Source organism: Nyctereutes procyonoides, unplaced genomic scaffold, assembly GCF_905146905.1.
Source record: "Nyctereutes procyonoides isolate TBG_1078 unplaced genomic scaffold, NYPRO_anot_genome, whole genome shotgun sequence".
Classification (NCBI taxonomy): domain Eukaryota; kingdom Metazoa; phylum Chordata; class Mammalia; order Carnivora; family Canidae; genus Nyctereutes; species Nyctereutes procyonoides.
The window spans coordinates 44,065,633-44,080,733 of record NW_026575020.1 but is presented as its reverse complement, the minus strand read 5'-3'; the positions used below and the strand labels follow the sequence as shown (position 1 = coordinate 44,080,733).

The window sequence follows — 15,101 nt, the reverse complement described above, 5'->3', positions numbered from 1 at the left end:
CAAGGCTTCTATGGCAGCAGATTATGTGGTGGGTGCCCTTCTGAGAAATGTCCCATTTTGGCATCTCGCACGGCAGCAGAAGGATGGTGAGATCTGATGAGTCAATGCTCCCTCGCCGAGGCTGGGCATGATATGGTGGCAGGGTGTGTGGTGACAGCTCATGTGGCACACTGAAATGATGGTCTCATATGGTGACTACCCGTGGTGAGGCTTCCCGCGGGGGATCCTCACACGGCAGTGTTCACATGGGGTGGGCCTCAAAGGGCAGGTGTTGGGGAAGGGCCTTGTGGTGGCATTTCTCCAACAGTAGAGTTTATGCTAGAGGGTCATGTGGGGGATTCTTAGGACAGAAAATGATGCATGGCAGGAGTGTGCTGGGAGATGTCACAGGGGGTGGGTCCCACAGGATCCCCTACAATTAGCTCCCAGCCTGGCACATGGCACTTAGGGGGAAAGACAGGAGGGAAGCCCAGGGAGGTGTAGGGGTCTGTGCAGCCACCCAACTGGACTGTGGCCCGGAACCTGTTGCCTTCTAGAGAGATGGGCAGGAGCCCTGTGCTCTGAGATGAGGCCTGGCTTCAGGGATCTGGGGTGGTTGGAACTGCATCCGGGGTCCTTCTCACCCTCCCTCCTGCCTGTACCCCCAGCAGGCACCAGGGCCCTAAAATCCAGTAAGGAAGGGACCAAGGGAGATCCAAACCTGGAGTCTTTTCTCCTTTGCTGGCAGAGGTCACCCTGCCCCACCCTGTACCCCTCTGGCATTGGTGGCTTTAAATATGTTTCCTAGAGTTCATTCTGGCCCTGAGTCCAGGCAGCACTGGCTAGAAGAAAAATTGAATCTTGAGCCAACCCCTTGCTGCAGGCCTTTTCATGGCTCACACTGACTCTCACGCCACATCCCCACCCCAGCAGGGCTTGAGGATGGTTGGGGAAGCTGCTTGAGTCCCAGTCCCTGAACCTGGAGCCTGGGCAGGGGCAGCACACTGCATGGGAGACAGAGTGGGTGCCCTAGGCCCAGTTCAGTACTGCTGGGCTGCAAGAATGACCTCAGCCCACCAGCCTCCGGAGCTGCTGAGGCCCCTCTTGTCATTTATAAGGGGAAGGGCTTGGCCAGCTGATCCCCCAAGGGAGCAGTCCAGCCTGGACCTGCCTCGGTGCTGGCAGCAGCAGGACAGGAGAGAGATGATGGGGAGGGTGATGGGGGAGCTATTGTTGCCACCAGGAAAGAGGGAGCCATGGTCTGGCCCCAAGGACCACAAGGCTGAGGCCTAACGTAACGTGCTCCCTAGCCACTCTGCTGAGAGGCTGTTCAGGCTGCAGCATGCCAGTGGGGAAATGAGGCTAAATGCATTTTTAAAGCTCTGCTCAGCTTCCTTTCCCAGCAGAGCTGAGCCCTTGGGCAGAGTTGGCCAAGGAGCTGCTGATTCTCTCCTAATTGCTAAATGAGGGATAAGCTACTAGAGGGCTGAGGGCTCAGTGACTGGGATTTCAGGAAGGTCTGGGAGGAGGCAAGAAGCCAGGGGAATCCAGTGTTCCTTCTGTAGACCAGATGTGCCTGGGACCAGGCCACTCTGGAATGTCTGCAGAGAAAGGGACTTTGGGCAGAGATCTGGTTGGAAGAGGCACAGGTAGGGGGCAGGGAAATAGGGAGGTGGTCTTGAGTCGAGAGAAGCAGCATGGAGTAGTGTGAAGAGCACGGCTCTCAACCCAAGTAGCCCAGGTTCAAATCCTGATGCCACTCCTTCCTGTGTGACCTTGGGCAAGTCACACAACCTCTTGGCTTCCTTATCTGCAAGATAGGAATAAACTTAACGGCTCCTGCCTCAGTGGCTGAGTGTGCCGAGGGCTTGGAGCTCTACCTGGCACGTGGTATGCACTATTATTTTCATTATTATTGTCTTTGAACTGTTACTTATATAACATCATATAAGATTCTGGACACATTACGTATCCCTCTCAGGTAGGGGGTAATGGAAGGGGGTACAGGAGATGCCCTGTTGGCTCAAGCTCCCCTTTCGCACCCCACATGTGGGGCAGGAGCCAGGATCCCCTCCCAGGCCAGGTCATCCAGAGGGAGCAGGCTTTGGTGGGAAGGGAGGAGGTGATCTTGAAAGAAAAGGCAGGCCCCACCCGCAGCAAGTCGTTGCCAGGGAGGATGCGACCTCCTTGTCTTTAATTGCTGAGCTGAGCAGTCCTCCCAGAGAGTCTCGGGAAAACGGATATTTTTGGAAAAGCTTCCCATCCCTTTGAAGATCAGATGCAGCAGGAGGGAGGGCATTATGGAGAAGGCCTGGAAGTCCTGGCAGCGCCTCATCAGTAAATGAATTAATTAGTGCCTAATGATTAGGTACAATTCTGGGTTCCCAGGCACTACTGATTACAGGGTGTGTCCCTCATCTTCCTGGCACTGGGGGGCACCTGCAGAGGGAGAGTCTTCTAGCCCTGCGTCCACGTCCAAGGACCATCACCCCCAGCTCTTCTGAGATCAGAGAGGGAAGAGCAAGGGAGCAGAGAGAGCATCTCACCCAAACCTCTCCCCCATCCTGCAGGTGGAGAAACAGGCCTGGAAAGGGCAGTGCAGGGGGCTCCTTAGCCAGTTACAGGTGGAGCTGGGGCTAGAACCCTGGATGCTTGGCTTCCGCTTAAGGCAGGGCTGGCTAATCGAGCAGCACGTGCCCAGGCACTGAAGTCTTTGTTGGGGTCATGTCAAGTCACCCCTGGAGACAAGAGCTCACAAGCTCACGTGGAGAGGCAGGGCTTGCAGCCACAGGGAGCCTGGCCGGCCCCACTCAGGAGTGTGGACTCAACCACGGAGTCAATAGGGGGCCAGAGAGCATTGACTCCAAGCATGAGCATGCCAGGATGGGATACCAGGATCAGAGAGCCGGTGCCTTGGACCAGGGCAGTGGTGCACCCGTGGGATCTCCATCCCATGAGAAAGTTGGCTCAGACGGGAAAGTCACTTTGGAGGTGAAATCGACAGGACCAGTGCCATGGAGAGACAGAAGGGCCTCCTCCTGGGAGCAGCCTCTCTGTCCCCCACCAGGCAGCAGCCCCTGGGAGCTCCAGGAGGACTGGATGCACGCATTGAGTGCAGCTGTGGCCCTGCCTCCACACTTTGTGACCTTGGGCAGCTGTCAGCCTCTGCCTCCATTTCCTGATTGTAGAATGGCCCTACTAAACTGGAGGCTGGTGGACAGCGCACACCAAGCTCTCTTAGGTCCTCTTGCCCTTCCCCCTTACCTGCTCTCGGGGTCCCCCACCCTCCTCTTAGGGTCTAAGAAGTGGTTGCAGACACATGAATCTGTGTGGTCTGGCTGTTCCAGCCTCCTCACGAGTCCCAGTGCCTCCCCAGGGCCCTCCCCTTCTTGTTTGCAGCTACCAACCCTAATGTTCTTAATCTAGCTGGCAAAGCAGAGGGGCGGGAGGAGGAACGTGGGGGTTCTAAGCTGAACTAAGTCTTAGAAGCCATGCCATCCAGCCCTCTCCATTGTCAGACCACGGGCCAAAGGGCCATGAGAGGGAGAAAATGTATAAGATTACTTGGCAAGTTTCCAAGTGAACCACTTGGTATCTGGACACCCTTGGTCCCCACCTTGGGCCTCTGAGCCCAGGCTCACTGGACCCCAAGAACCCACCTAGGGACCCCCACCCTTCCCTCAGATAGGACAGGGCCCCTGGCCTGCAGCTGTTTCTCTCTTCAGGAACAGGAGCTGTGAGTCATTGACAGGGGTGAGCAAATTAATTCTGAGGGTGACAGGTGGTATAACAAGGAGCTGCAAAGCCTGGAGGTAGGGGCTCAGGGCCTCAGGGTAGCAAGGTGTTTACGTGGGAATCAAGTATCCAGAAGACCCTGGGCAGTCCCCCCTCACCCCTACCGGACCTGTGAGCCTGCTTGTAAGGCTAAGCACCCCACCTGTGGCTCTAAAACTGGGTCCCCCACCTCCTGGCTGCAGGGCCCTGGACAGACCTCCTAATCTTTCTGAGCTCAAAGTGGGGGCTATTCTGATGATCCCTGCCCTTCCTCATAGGGTGGTTGCAGGCTTATCCCTGACCAGTTTGTCAATTGCCAAAGAAAGTGTCAGACAGACCTGCAGGCAAATTCCAGCTTCACCTCTTACCAGCTGGTGACCTTGGGCGAGTTCCCTAACCTCTCTGAGCCGTGGAGGCCTCAGTATATAATGAGAACTATATGGTTGCATGGAGCATCGCCCAGGGGTATTGTGGGAATCGGCGGTAAAGAGCACAGAGCTGGCCTTTGGTAAATGGTGGTTGTATCCATGAGAGGTATTATAGTATTGTCATTGTCATTATTATTCCCTCCACCTCCAACAAGTCCCAAGCTCTCCCCATTCTGTCCCGCCTCCCAGCAGATGGTCCGCCCTCCACAGGCTCCCTTACTTGTGGTGTTGTAGCGGACACCGTAGAAATAGGCGGGGCAGGGTCGAACCACCAGCTGCCCTGCAGGGCTCCGGGGCCAGCAGGTGCCAATGAGATCCACGGATGCATTGCACTGCAGTCCTGGGGGGGGGGGGCAGAGACAGCTGGTGAGCCAGAGCAAGATCCCTACTCCAGGATCCTCCCCACCTCCCCACACTCACACACCAACTGGGAACAAGATGGGAGCAATGAGCTCAGTGTAGAGATGAGCTCATACTAAGCAGAGGAGACAACAAGGAAAGGAATCTGAATTTGATGCTATGGCACTAGGGATCCAGCATGGGTTCCAGAGTAGAGGAGGAACAGAGACAGCCGATGGTGGTGTTAAAAGCTGAGGTCTTGACTGGCATTTAGAGAAAATGCTGGACACACTTCAGGTCCTCTGCTCTGTAGCCCGAGGACACTTCTCTTGGGCCCTCATTTGGTATAGATTGGACCTCTGAGACTTCACAGTCTGGAACAGCCTAGAAGAGACCAGTCCTTGATCCAGCCCCCTCCCACATCCAGGGAACCAAACCATATCTGCTCTGGTTCTACAGTGAGGAGCCAGTTAAATGAAGTTGGCTGAGCTTTTCTGTGGCCTGATAACCACATTTAATGGACATACAGTGTTTGTGCTTGGACTGTGCTGGGCCCTAGCAGACGACTGATCAAGAAGGGAACCATAGGGAGAAAAAAGAGGGAGAGATACCCAGGGGGGGCGGTGGAAAGGACAGTGAACCAGTAGTCTGGAGCATTAACTTCACACTGGGCTCTGCTACTAATTTGCTGTGTGACCACAGGCATGTCGCTTGCTTTCTCTAAGCCTGCGTGTCTTTTCTTTTTTTTTTTTTAAGTTTTTAAAAAAAGATTTAAAAATTAAAAAAATATATCTTTATTTTTTATTTTTTAAAAGATTTTTAAAAATGTATTTATTTGAGAAAGACAGACAGGCAGAGATCATGAGTGAGGAGGAGAGGGAGGAAGAGAGGGAGAAGGAGGCTCCCTGCCAAGTAGCTCCCCCCCGACTCAGGGCTCAATCCCAGGACCCCAGGATCATTATGTGAACCAAAGACAAAGGCAAAGGCAAATGCTTAACTGACTGAGCCACTCAGCTGTCCCTATTTTTTTTTTAAGATTTCTTTTTAATATATGAGAGAGAGTGAGCTGAGGGAGGAGTAGAAAGAGAGGGACAAGTGGACGCCATGCCAAGTGCGGGCCCTAAGGCTTGATCCTAGGACCCTGAGATCATGACCTAAGCAGGAACCAAAAGTCAGATGCCTAACCAGCTGAGTCACCCAGGTGCCCCAGCCTTTGTGTCCTTATAATAAAATGAAGAGGTTGGATCTGATGGGAAATTCTTAATCTCAGTCTAGTGGAAGCTTTAAAGGTTCATAGAGACTCTGAAGTTAGATGAAAAAATTGGTGTATATGTGCATCTTAATTGGGAAAAGGATGTGGCTTTCATTAGATTCTCAAAGAGGTCTGTAACTCAGAAAATGATGTCAAAGTCTCCTTCCAAATATTTTCCCTTTTTGAAGAGCTTTTTGGAGTGGAGTGTGTGCACATGTGTATGTGTGTCCACTGGGGGAAAGTTGAGGCCACAGTAATACTTCTGGAGATAGGGAGGCTTTTAGTCTCCAGGAGTAAAGGCCTGACTGAGGATGGCCCTGTCACTCCTCCTGATGCTGCCCCTTCTTTCTCTGCCTTTTTTTTTTAAGATTTTATTTATTTATTCATGAGACACACACACACACACATACACACACACACACACACAGAGAGAGAGAGAGAGAGAGAGAGGCAGAGGGAGAAGCAGACTCCATGCAGGGAGTCAGACGTGGGACTCGATCCCGGGTCTCCAGGACCACGCCCTGGGACGAAGGTGGTGCTAAACCGCTGGGCCACCCGGACTGCCCTTTTCTCTGCCTTTTGATGCCCTTCTTCCACAAAACGCTGGCACACCAGTCCTGTTGAGACCCAGTGTGTTGATCCCAATGGGAAGAGGTGTGTAATTCTTGGGACTGGTGCAAGAATGCACAGACAAGCCAGGAAGAGCCATGAACCAATGCAGGGGCAGCCTCTTCAGGGTTGGGCGTCAGCAGCTGCCAAGCTCTGGCTGGGGCCCACCTGCCTGCTCCTCCCCACTGTACTCAGTCTCTCAGGAAACAGCTCTGGGTTAGATTGGCATCTTTTCCCTGATGGATGCAGGGCAGGGCCAAGCAGCTCTGGTACCCGATGCTGGCTTTTCTTTCTAATCAAAGCTATTCATAGGGTGTTCCTACAAACTGGGGCTTAGGGGCAGAGGCTTTGAGACCAAGCGGTTTAACTGAAGAGAAAGAAGTCTGGATTGGAGCTTCATGGACACGAGGAGTTGGCAGGCCGGGCCAGGCCTTGGCATTGAGCCACACTGCAGCCTCCGTGAATGGCATCACGGGGCGGTAAGGAGTGGGTAGGGGAGTGAGGAAAGCAGGTTGCGATTGTAATCTCTCATGGGTCATGCCCATTGTGCTGAGCCCAGAGGCGGGGGAAGCTAGAGGCAAGCGGCCACGAGGAAGGAGGGATAATACTATGGAACATGCTCTGCTTTTTCAAGGCCCATCCTCATCTATTTCATGGATCCTCATCCACCCTGCCATGTCATCAGTCCCTTTTTACAGATGAGGAAACTGAGGCACAGGGAAGTTAAGTGACTTGCTCCAAGTCATGGGTCAATGAGTGAAAGAACCAAGAAGTATAGCCAGGTGTTTTTGACTCTACACGCTCTTTCCATTATGCCATGTTTCGTGCCAACAAAGGGAGGGGAGAAAGCCAAGGAGGCAGCGGGGAAGGGAGAGACATTTTTGAGGGCTGTGTGCCAGGCACATGCCAGGTACCTTGCATATAGCATCTGATTTAGCGACATAATTGTCCCTTCCTCAGACGGTTGTTCATTCACTTACTCGCTCACTCATTCACTCACAGTGTCTTCTGAGCTGGGGGCGGGGAAGACTTCATGGAACATCATGTGTGGCAGCACCCGGAACTTGTCTATCATGCTTTCTCAGTGTAGGATCTGCCCTCCACCCCCCTCCCTCTTCTCTCTCTTGCCCTGGACAGTTCCCCAGAGCCTCTTTGGGAAAGAACAGAGGGTCAGGCAGGACTGGGCAGGACTGGGCGCCAGCCACAACCAGGACCAGCTTAGAGCCAAGGCGGAAACCAGCTACCAAGCAGGTGACCTTTCTGACCTTGATCACCAGGCACCAGCGATGGCCAGAGTCCTGACCCACCCACAGCTGGAGGGGAGGTATCTGGGAGGAATAGAGCAGATGTTATTTACTTCTAGTCTCCTATGGATTAGGGTTCCCTAACACCTGCCTACGTGAGGGCTAATTCTCTCCAGTAAGGAAACTGAGGCCCAAGTAGTCACACAAGCACTAAGAGGCAAAAGCGCGATTTGAACACTGACTTTGACACCTGACCTGGGCTCTTCCCACTGCACCACAGAGGTCCCCAGTCTGCACCACTGGCCCTCATAGCATTTGGTTGTACTGTTTCTAGCCCCTGCTGCCCCCGCAACGCCTCTGCGTGTGTGTCTCTCTCTTCCACTCCCTCTTTCCCTCTCTCCTCCCTCCTGCTCCCCCGCAGCCTGCTCACAGAAGGCTACGTGGGGGGTAGGGCGTGGGGCAACACTGCCGTGGACATGACCTTTACATTAAGAGCCCAGAAAATCCTGGACGGAATGGAAGACTACGCGAGACGGGAAGAAAGCGAGGGACAAGGCTTCAAGAATGAACAGAAACCACCAGCACCACTCCTGCCCCCAGCAGAACTGGGTGGGCGGGGTCTGGCGGAGGGGCGTGGCCAGAGGAGGCGTGGCCAGAGGCACAGGGCCAATCAGGAGCGGCGAAGGGGCTCAGGCTCTGAGACAGGAGCCCCGGAGTGGAGGGTTTGGGCTTGTGGACGCAGCGAGAGGGCTGCGGAGCCAGAGGCGGGGATTAGAAGAGGAAAGGAGGCCGGAAGAAGAGGGTCCAGGAGGGCCCGGAGGTCGAGGGAAGGGAGGAGGCTGCAGGACAGGGCCTCAGGCGCCGGGCCTGGCAGAGGGCGCTGCCCACTGGACTTCCCGGCCCGACTGCCCCAAAGCACCTTCCGGCAAAGTGCCCTACGTCGGGGCTCCCCGAGAGTTCAGCTCTTTCAGCTCCGGCCTGCAGGCACGCGGTCCCGGGGGATCCTGCGGAGCCCGGCCTCGAAGGGGAAGGGCACGTAGGACTCCGGGCCGGGAGAACCAACGATCTTTGGACACTGCTGTGTCCTTCATACCAGGCAGTGTGAAGGGCGCTTCAGGAATCTCACCCCGCTTAGTCAATCCATTTAACCACGTGAAGAGAAGAAAAGTGGGGGGCGTGGGAGCAAATGGGGAAGGAGAAGGGGAGTGAGTGAGAGGGAATAGAAGGAGACAAAGACACAGAGAGTAAAGCAGGGAAGGGTAGGCTGAAAGCCAGGAGAGAAAGGTACAGGGAAGAACTATTCCAGGGGTGCGGAGGGTGGGGAAGGGACTGGGTGTCCTAGTTGGGAAGGGGAGAAGAAGGAAGGGAGGTCTCAGTGTCACTTGGCATGAGGGCTAGGAAGACCTAGAGGTCAGAGCTGTTGCAGACTCTGATTCTTGAGACGGTGTCCCCTCCGGGTCCCACCGGCACAAATGTCCAACCCCTCCTGCTCTCCTGGGGGGTATTTTCCCACTTGGACATTATAGTTCTGCGGTGGGGAGCAGTTTGGACCAGAGTAAGCCAGCCTTGCAAATAGCCAGGTGGATTTACCAGCCAGGAGCAGAAAGCCTGAGCTACTATTATAAGTCAACTCCTCCCCACATCAACCGATCCCAGGACAATCCTCCTGGCCAATTAAGTCATAGATGGGGAGGAATAATAAGTATTCTTCATTCAACAAGTTTTTACTGACCACCTGAGAAATTTTTTTCTAGGAGCAAGGGACACGGTACCTGTTCTAGGGGCTAGGAATACAGTAATGAATAAAATAAGGCCTCTGCCCTTGGTGGGAGGCAAGGGGTGTGGCAAACAGACAGACAGACATATCTGTTAAGCAGTGAGAAATGCTATGAAGAAAAAGCAAGCAGGGAAAGGAGGTAAAGCCTGACAGGGATGCTATTTTAATTTGGTGCTGGGACACCTGAGTGGTTCAGTGGTTGAGCATCTGCCTTAGGCGTGATTCCAGGGTCCTAAAATCGAGTCCTGCATTGGGTTCCCCTCAGGAGCCTGCTTCTCCCTCTGCCTATGTCTCTGCCTTTCTCTGTGTGTGTCTCTCATGAATAAATAAATAAAAATCTTAAAATTTGGTGCTAACCTTTAAGCAGAGACCTAAAGGAAGGGAGGGGGGGAGCCATGTGCACATCTGGGGGAAGAGTGTTCCAGGCAGGGGGAACAGAGAGTACAGAAGCCCCGAGGCTACTGTGTACTTGGTGTGTCTGAGGTTTTTACATTTCTGTCACTTGGTGGCTCACCCCCTCATTCATGAATCTAGGAAGCTAGATTCCTTCAGCATTTTCTCTGGAGGCAGGGATGGAGCCAAGTGAGCAAAAGTAATACCTAAGACTGGTCCTGCATCTTCCTCCATCCCCGCACATGCACACTCCAATGCTCATTGGAGCACTGTGGTTAGACGACCCCAAATCCATGCAAATGGAAGGAAGAGGAGAGAGGAACAACATGGAGAGCTCCCTCCTGCCTCTGACAAAACCCCTGCTCAGTCAGGGTCCTGGGGGGCCTATTTTAATGAATCCGATGAGAATCCTTTGAAGGTGGCCTGCTTAATGCTTGTGTACAATCGGACACTGGTTTCTCGCCCCAAGTAGATTACACAGCTCCTTCCGCAGCGGGCTCAGTGTACAAAAGCGCTCAGCAGATCCTTCCGTAGTAGGTAACTTCAGAAGGAAATCAGAATCTGCTTCCTGTCCCCAGTTACTTTGAGTCCCATCAGCAGTTTCTGAATGAACCAGAGTAGGTGGGCACTTAGCGGCAGCCCTGCAGTTGTGTGGTTAAGTTCAAGAGAGGAACTCAGCCAAGGCTGCCCAGAGTGGGAGCAGCCAGGTGGCCCAAGGGCAGCCTCCGAAACAGACATGCTTGTCCATTCGGAGGAAAGCACTGTTGGGATGAATGGGCAGGGGCTTTGCCGGGGTCATCCAGCATGGAGAGGGTGGCAGAGGGCAGGCAGAGGGTCTTGCTCTTGTCTCCGCCACCTTGTGGTTGGGCTGCCTCTTTTTGGGCTGGGCAGAATGAAAAGATGACTTTGCAGGGTATGTGACCCATCAGGACCAGTGGGTGGGAACCTCCATCCTTTGGGTTTTTGAGCTCTCCATTTTTGCATTCTTGGCACCTAGTCTACTGCCAGGCACATAGTAGGTCCTGAGGGAAATTGGGGGCTGTGTGTGAACCCCATTTAGGTGTGGGAAACTCCAAGGGTGACTCTGCACACCCACATGACGGGCCACACCCGGCCCTGGGCACTATGGATCTCTTGGCAGCCACATACATGGTGGCCCATTTGGTTCAGATCTTGCGGCTACTGCTTAGTAACTGTGTGCTTGGGCAAGACACTTAACCCCTCTGAGCCTTAGGTTCCTCTTCTGTAAAATGAGGATAAAAATACTTCCTGACAATGTTGTTATGATGATTGAATGAGATTACTTAGAATGGTAACATGTAGCAGTTACTAAATAACTATTAGCTATCATTATTAACATTCATGACCTTGAGACAGGGGATAGGAACTGATTACCCTGGGTCCTTGTCAACAATAGGGTTTCATTTGTCTCTGATGTCATCAGTCAATAATTCTATTACTTTCTGCTATTGTCTTATTCATGCCATGATTTTTTGAGCTGCCAAGTCTGTGATCTGCCACATGATGGAGCTTTGGCCCTGGGGACCCACCCTCTCCCTGCTCCTGGCATGTGAGAGGACCCCCAAAGGCCCCAACTCAGTGCCAGCCACCCCAGCCAGACGCCCATCCATCTGTCCCGGTCCCTCCACCCCACCCTCACCATCTGTCTCTACCAGTGCCCATCGGTCTAGGTAGGTCTTGGCATTGGAAGACAAATAGCTCGTTAGCAGAGGCTGTTGTGGAGGGTGATGGATTGTATGCCATGAAGCTGGCCAGGCTGGTCTGGGCTGAGGGTAGGAGTGCAGGGTACAAATCACTGAGGAATGAACAACATTCATCATGGCCTGTTGCCTCCAAGGACAGGTGACACTTGCGTGGACTCAGAGATGTCACTCCTCTCCTCCACGCACAGTGAGCAAGTGAATGGAGGCTGACCTGGCCCCAGTGCATGGAGAGCTGTGGGCAGGGCCTTTCATCTCAGACTCAGCTCCTGAACAGGTCGCCCTCCGTGTCTCTCTCTGCTAGAACACTAGACTCTTGCTCAAGAATTGTCCTGTTCCCCATGGCCTAGCTTAGCCAAGTTTACAGCCAGATGCTCCAGGCTCCCAATAACCTCCCCAGGTTTGCTGCTCTTCCCTCCTCACTCCTCCCCTGTCTCCACCAAAGCCACCTGCTGTTCTTCAGTCAACTCTAGCTTTGGCTCAGAGCATTGGCTCTTCTCTGCCGGTTCACACTCTGGGTCTCTCAGAGACTACTGTGAAAACTACTCCTTTAGGAAGCCTTTCTGGATTCATGCCACCCCTGATCTATCCTCCCTGCCACCTCCAGTGGAGTGGGCAATTCATGGCAAATGCCTTCTCCTCATTCTAGCTACACAGGTAGCACTTTCAAAAGCCTGCCGATGTTAACAATAATAAACAATACTCAGTAGTGGTGTGGTTCTCTACAGTTTGTGACATATTGCCACAAAACTTAGTGCATTTATTTGTTATAGATCCTTGAGGCTGGTACCACTCGCCCCCCACATTGTAGTTTGGGTAAAATGAGGCTCAAGGGGGGCAAGAGCATGCTCATCCCTGGGGCTGCTAGAGGGGCCCCAAGGGCAGAAGGACAAGACAGCCCCACGGTGAGCATGGCACTCAGTTGGCCATCTCCAAGTCCAGGGCTCTTCCTCTCCCCCAGGCTCCTCCCACAGTGAAGGGCCAGCAGGCCGGGTGGCAGCCTCCTCTCCCCACAGACCCAGGCTCAGAAGCTAATGTCTTCTACTTCTCTACTAGCACACTGTGTCCACCACATAGTTCATGTGTTTGTGGGCTTGACTTCCCTCATGCCTTCCATGGGCCTGGTGCACAATAGATGCTCAATTAATGAGTTGGATTGAATCAGGGAGAGACCTGAAGAGGAAACCGAGTCACCAAAGAATAGCAAACCTCCCAAAGACCAGGTGCAGGGGCCTCCCCACCTTTGCTGGGCAGCAGCATCCTCCAGGACCGTGGTTCAAGTGGCCAGGGTGAGGGCCTAGAGACCACACCCAAAGTTAGAAAACACATGGCCTTGGAAGCCAGAGGCCTGACCCTCTCATGCCCCAGCTTCCTCAACTGCACAAATGCTGACTCTTAAACTCTTGTGAGAAGTAAGATAATTCTACAGAAGTACTTGGCAAATGGTGCGCTTATACGAGCTATTAGTAATATTTGTAGTTATGCAGTATTTTCTATTGAGGAGGTGTAGAGCACGGTGTTAAAAAATGTATCTGGAAGCCAGGCTGCCCACGCTCAAATCTTGGCCCTGGGACTTACTGGTTTTTTCTTTGCCTCAGTTTCCTTAGGTGTAAATGAAAATTGGGGCTAATATATCTCAACTACTTCTACCAGTGCCTGCCGTGTAGGTCGCACCCAGCAACACTGTGCTTCGGGCATTTTTGGCAGCAGAGCACAGCAGCTGGGGGACCTGAGTCACAGCCCAGCCCTCTGCTCTGTGGGTTCCCACAGCAAGGGCTGGGGGGACTGCCCCTGTTGCCCATCCCACAGCCGGCAAGATAACAACGTGGCACACTTGCCACCCGCCCCTCCTGTGCCTGTGGCAGATGCTGTGACCTAATGGCAGCTCTCTTTTCCACCACACTTCCACCAACTTCAGGATCCTCCTGAGCACAGTCCTCTGTGGGGAGGTGATGGATTGCTGGGAGTGCGGGGGGACCTCTAAAGAGGAAATCTCTGCGATTCCTGCCTTGGGGCCTGGCTCTGTGTGCAGGCCCTGGGAGACCTGGGGTCCAGGGACAGCGGCGGCTCTGGAGACCTGGAATCTTGCATCACTGGGGGAAGGGGACTCACCAGAGACGTTGCTGGCCAGGGACAGGCTCTCGCAGTGCTGGTCCTGGAAGGAGGCGGAGATGGGGTTCAGCCCCAGGAGGAGAAGAGCCTGTGGGCACAGAGAGGTGAGGGAAGCAGTTAGACTGTGCCTCCTTGAGCTTCCTGCTTCCCCTCGCTTCCCCCTCATACCTGTCTCCTCCCAGCCAGCCCAGCCCACCCCGGCCTCCCCCGCCCCCTCCTCTCATGTCCTCTGTGTCTGGAAGGTCCAGAGCTGCGGAGCTCTAGAAGGGCTTGGAAGGGAGGCAGTAACAACAGCAGGAACCCAGGTTCCCAGGACAGTGGGGAACCTTCTCTCTGAGGGCTGGGGCCTTCATCAAGCCTGAGGAAGCTACCTCCATCTGCACAGGATCCCAAGGATGGCCCAACTGTGTCCCAACAGGTGCACACGCACACACACGAATGCACACACATACACACAGACACATATGAACTCACGTGCACACACACCCGCCCTTCCACCTACCCTCGGAGCACTCATGGGCTCACAGATGCCCTTCGATGGCACATCTGCTGGCCTCCTTCCAGAACTGCAGGTGCTCATCGGAGGGCCCTCATCCCCACCCAGCTAATTACCAGTCACTGCAGACTGTGCCTCACCCTTCACCATGCCCTTCTACACCTGCCATGGCACTTAATTCTCCCCCTCCCTCGGGCTGCTGTGGCTGCCCAGTTTGCAGATGAGACACGGAGGCCCACAGAGGTGAAGGTGTAGACATGTCTGGACAGATGCCTGGCTGACTCCAGGGAGAACTGCCCCTTCCCCTCCCAGGGTGGGGGTGGGGGCTCCATGTCACTCTGACTCCAGAATTTCAGCCCACATGGGAGGAGCGTGCCATGGGGCCTACACCTGGAGGGCCGCCCCTTCAACTGACACCCTCACACAATCATTGCGTCCCCCTCCCTTGAGGTCACCACCACCCCCCTACAGATTTAGAGTCAAAAGAGACCTGGCATCCAGCCCTGGTTTCACTGTGGTGCCAGCGGCAGGTTACTTGACCTCTCTGGGCCTGTTTCTTTACGTGCCGATGGTCCTCCCTCTCAGGTTCCAAGGATGCAGTGTTTGTAGAAGTCCTTTGCGAGTCGCACAGCATCTCCACAAGGACAGGGATTTTGTTTTGTTCACCGAGCTCAAATTTGCTGACTACGTCAATGAATTGCTTTGTGTTTCAGGTCTACCACTGGCACTCAATAGGTCATGATTGATTTGAACTTGGTGACTTTTATTTAGTCAGAGGTTGGAGGCAAGGCACGTGTGTTTCCCCTGGTTTTCAAGGGGACAAGAAACACATGGTGGGCTGGGGTATGGAGAGGGCATCGTAACCAGCCCCTACTTCCATTTGTTGGGACGTGGGTGCTGATGACCAGCGGAGCTCTGTCTGCCTGAACAGGCTCCGGACAGTGAACCTCACAGGAGGTTGCTCTCCAGCATCACCA

The 15,101-nt window shown here is 53.9% G+C and overlaps 1 protein-coding gene across 2 annotated transcripts in view; it reads right to left on the bottom strand.

The window, feature by feature from the left end:
- The window catches only part of CRHR1 (corticotropin releasing hormone receptor 1), a 49,255-nt gene that overhangs the window by 14,289 nt on the left and 19,865 nt on the right, over positions 1–15,101 (bottom strand). Inside the window, exons 2-3 of one of the 2 annotated variants that reach the window (XM_055300155.1) lie at positions 13,629–13,716; positions 4,402–4,521 (exon numbers count right to left, since the gene is read on the bottom strand). In XM_055300155.1, coding sequence (XP_055156130.1) covers positions 4,402–4,521; positions 13,629–13,716 — 208 coding nt within the window. Of the gene's footprint in view, positions 1–4,401; positions 4,522–13,628; positions 13,717–15,101 lie in introns of those variants that run through there. The other variant, XM_055300236.1, reaches the window with a different exon arrangement.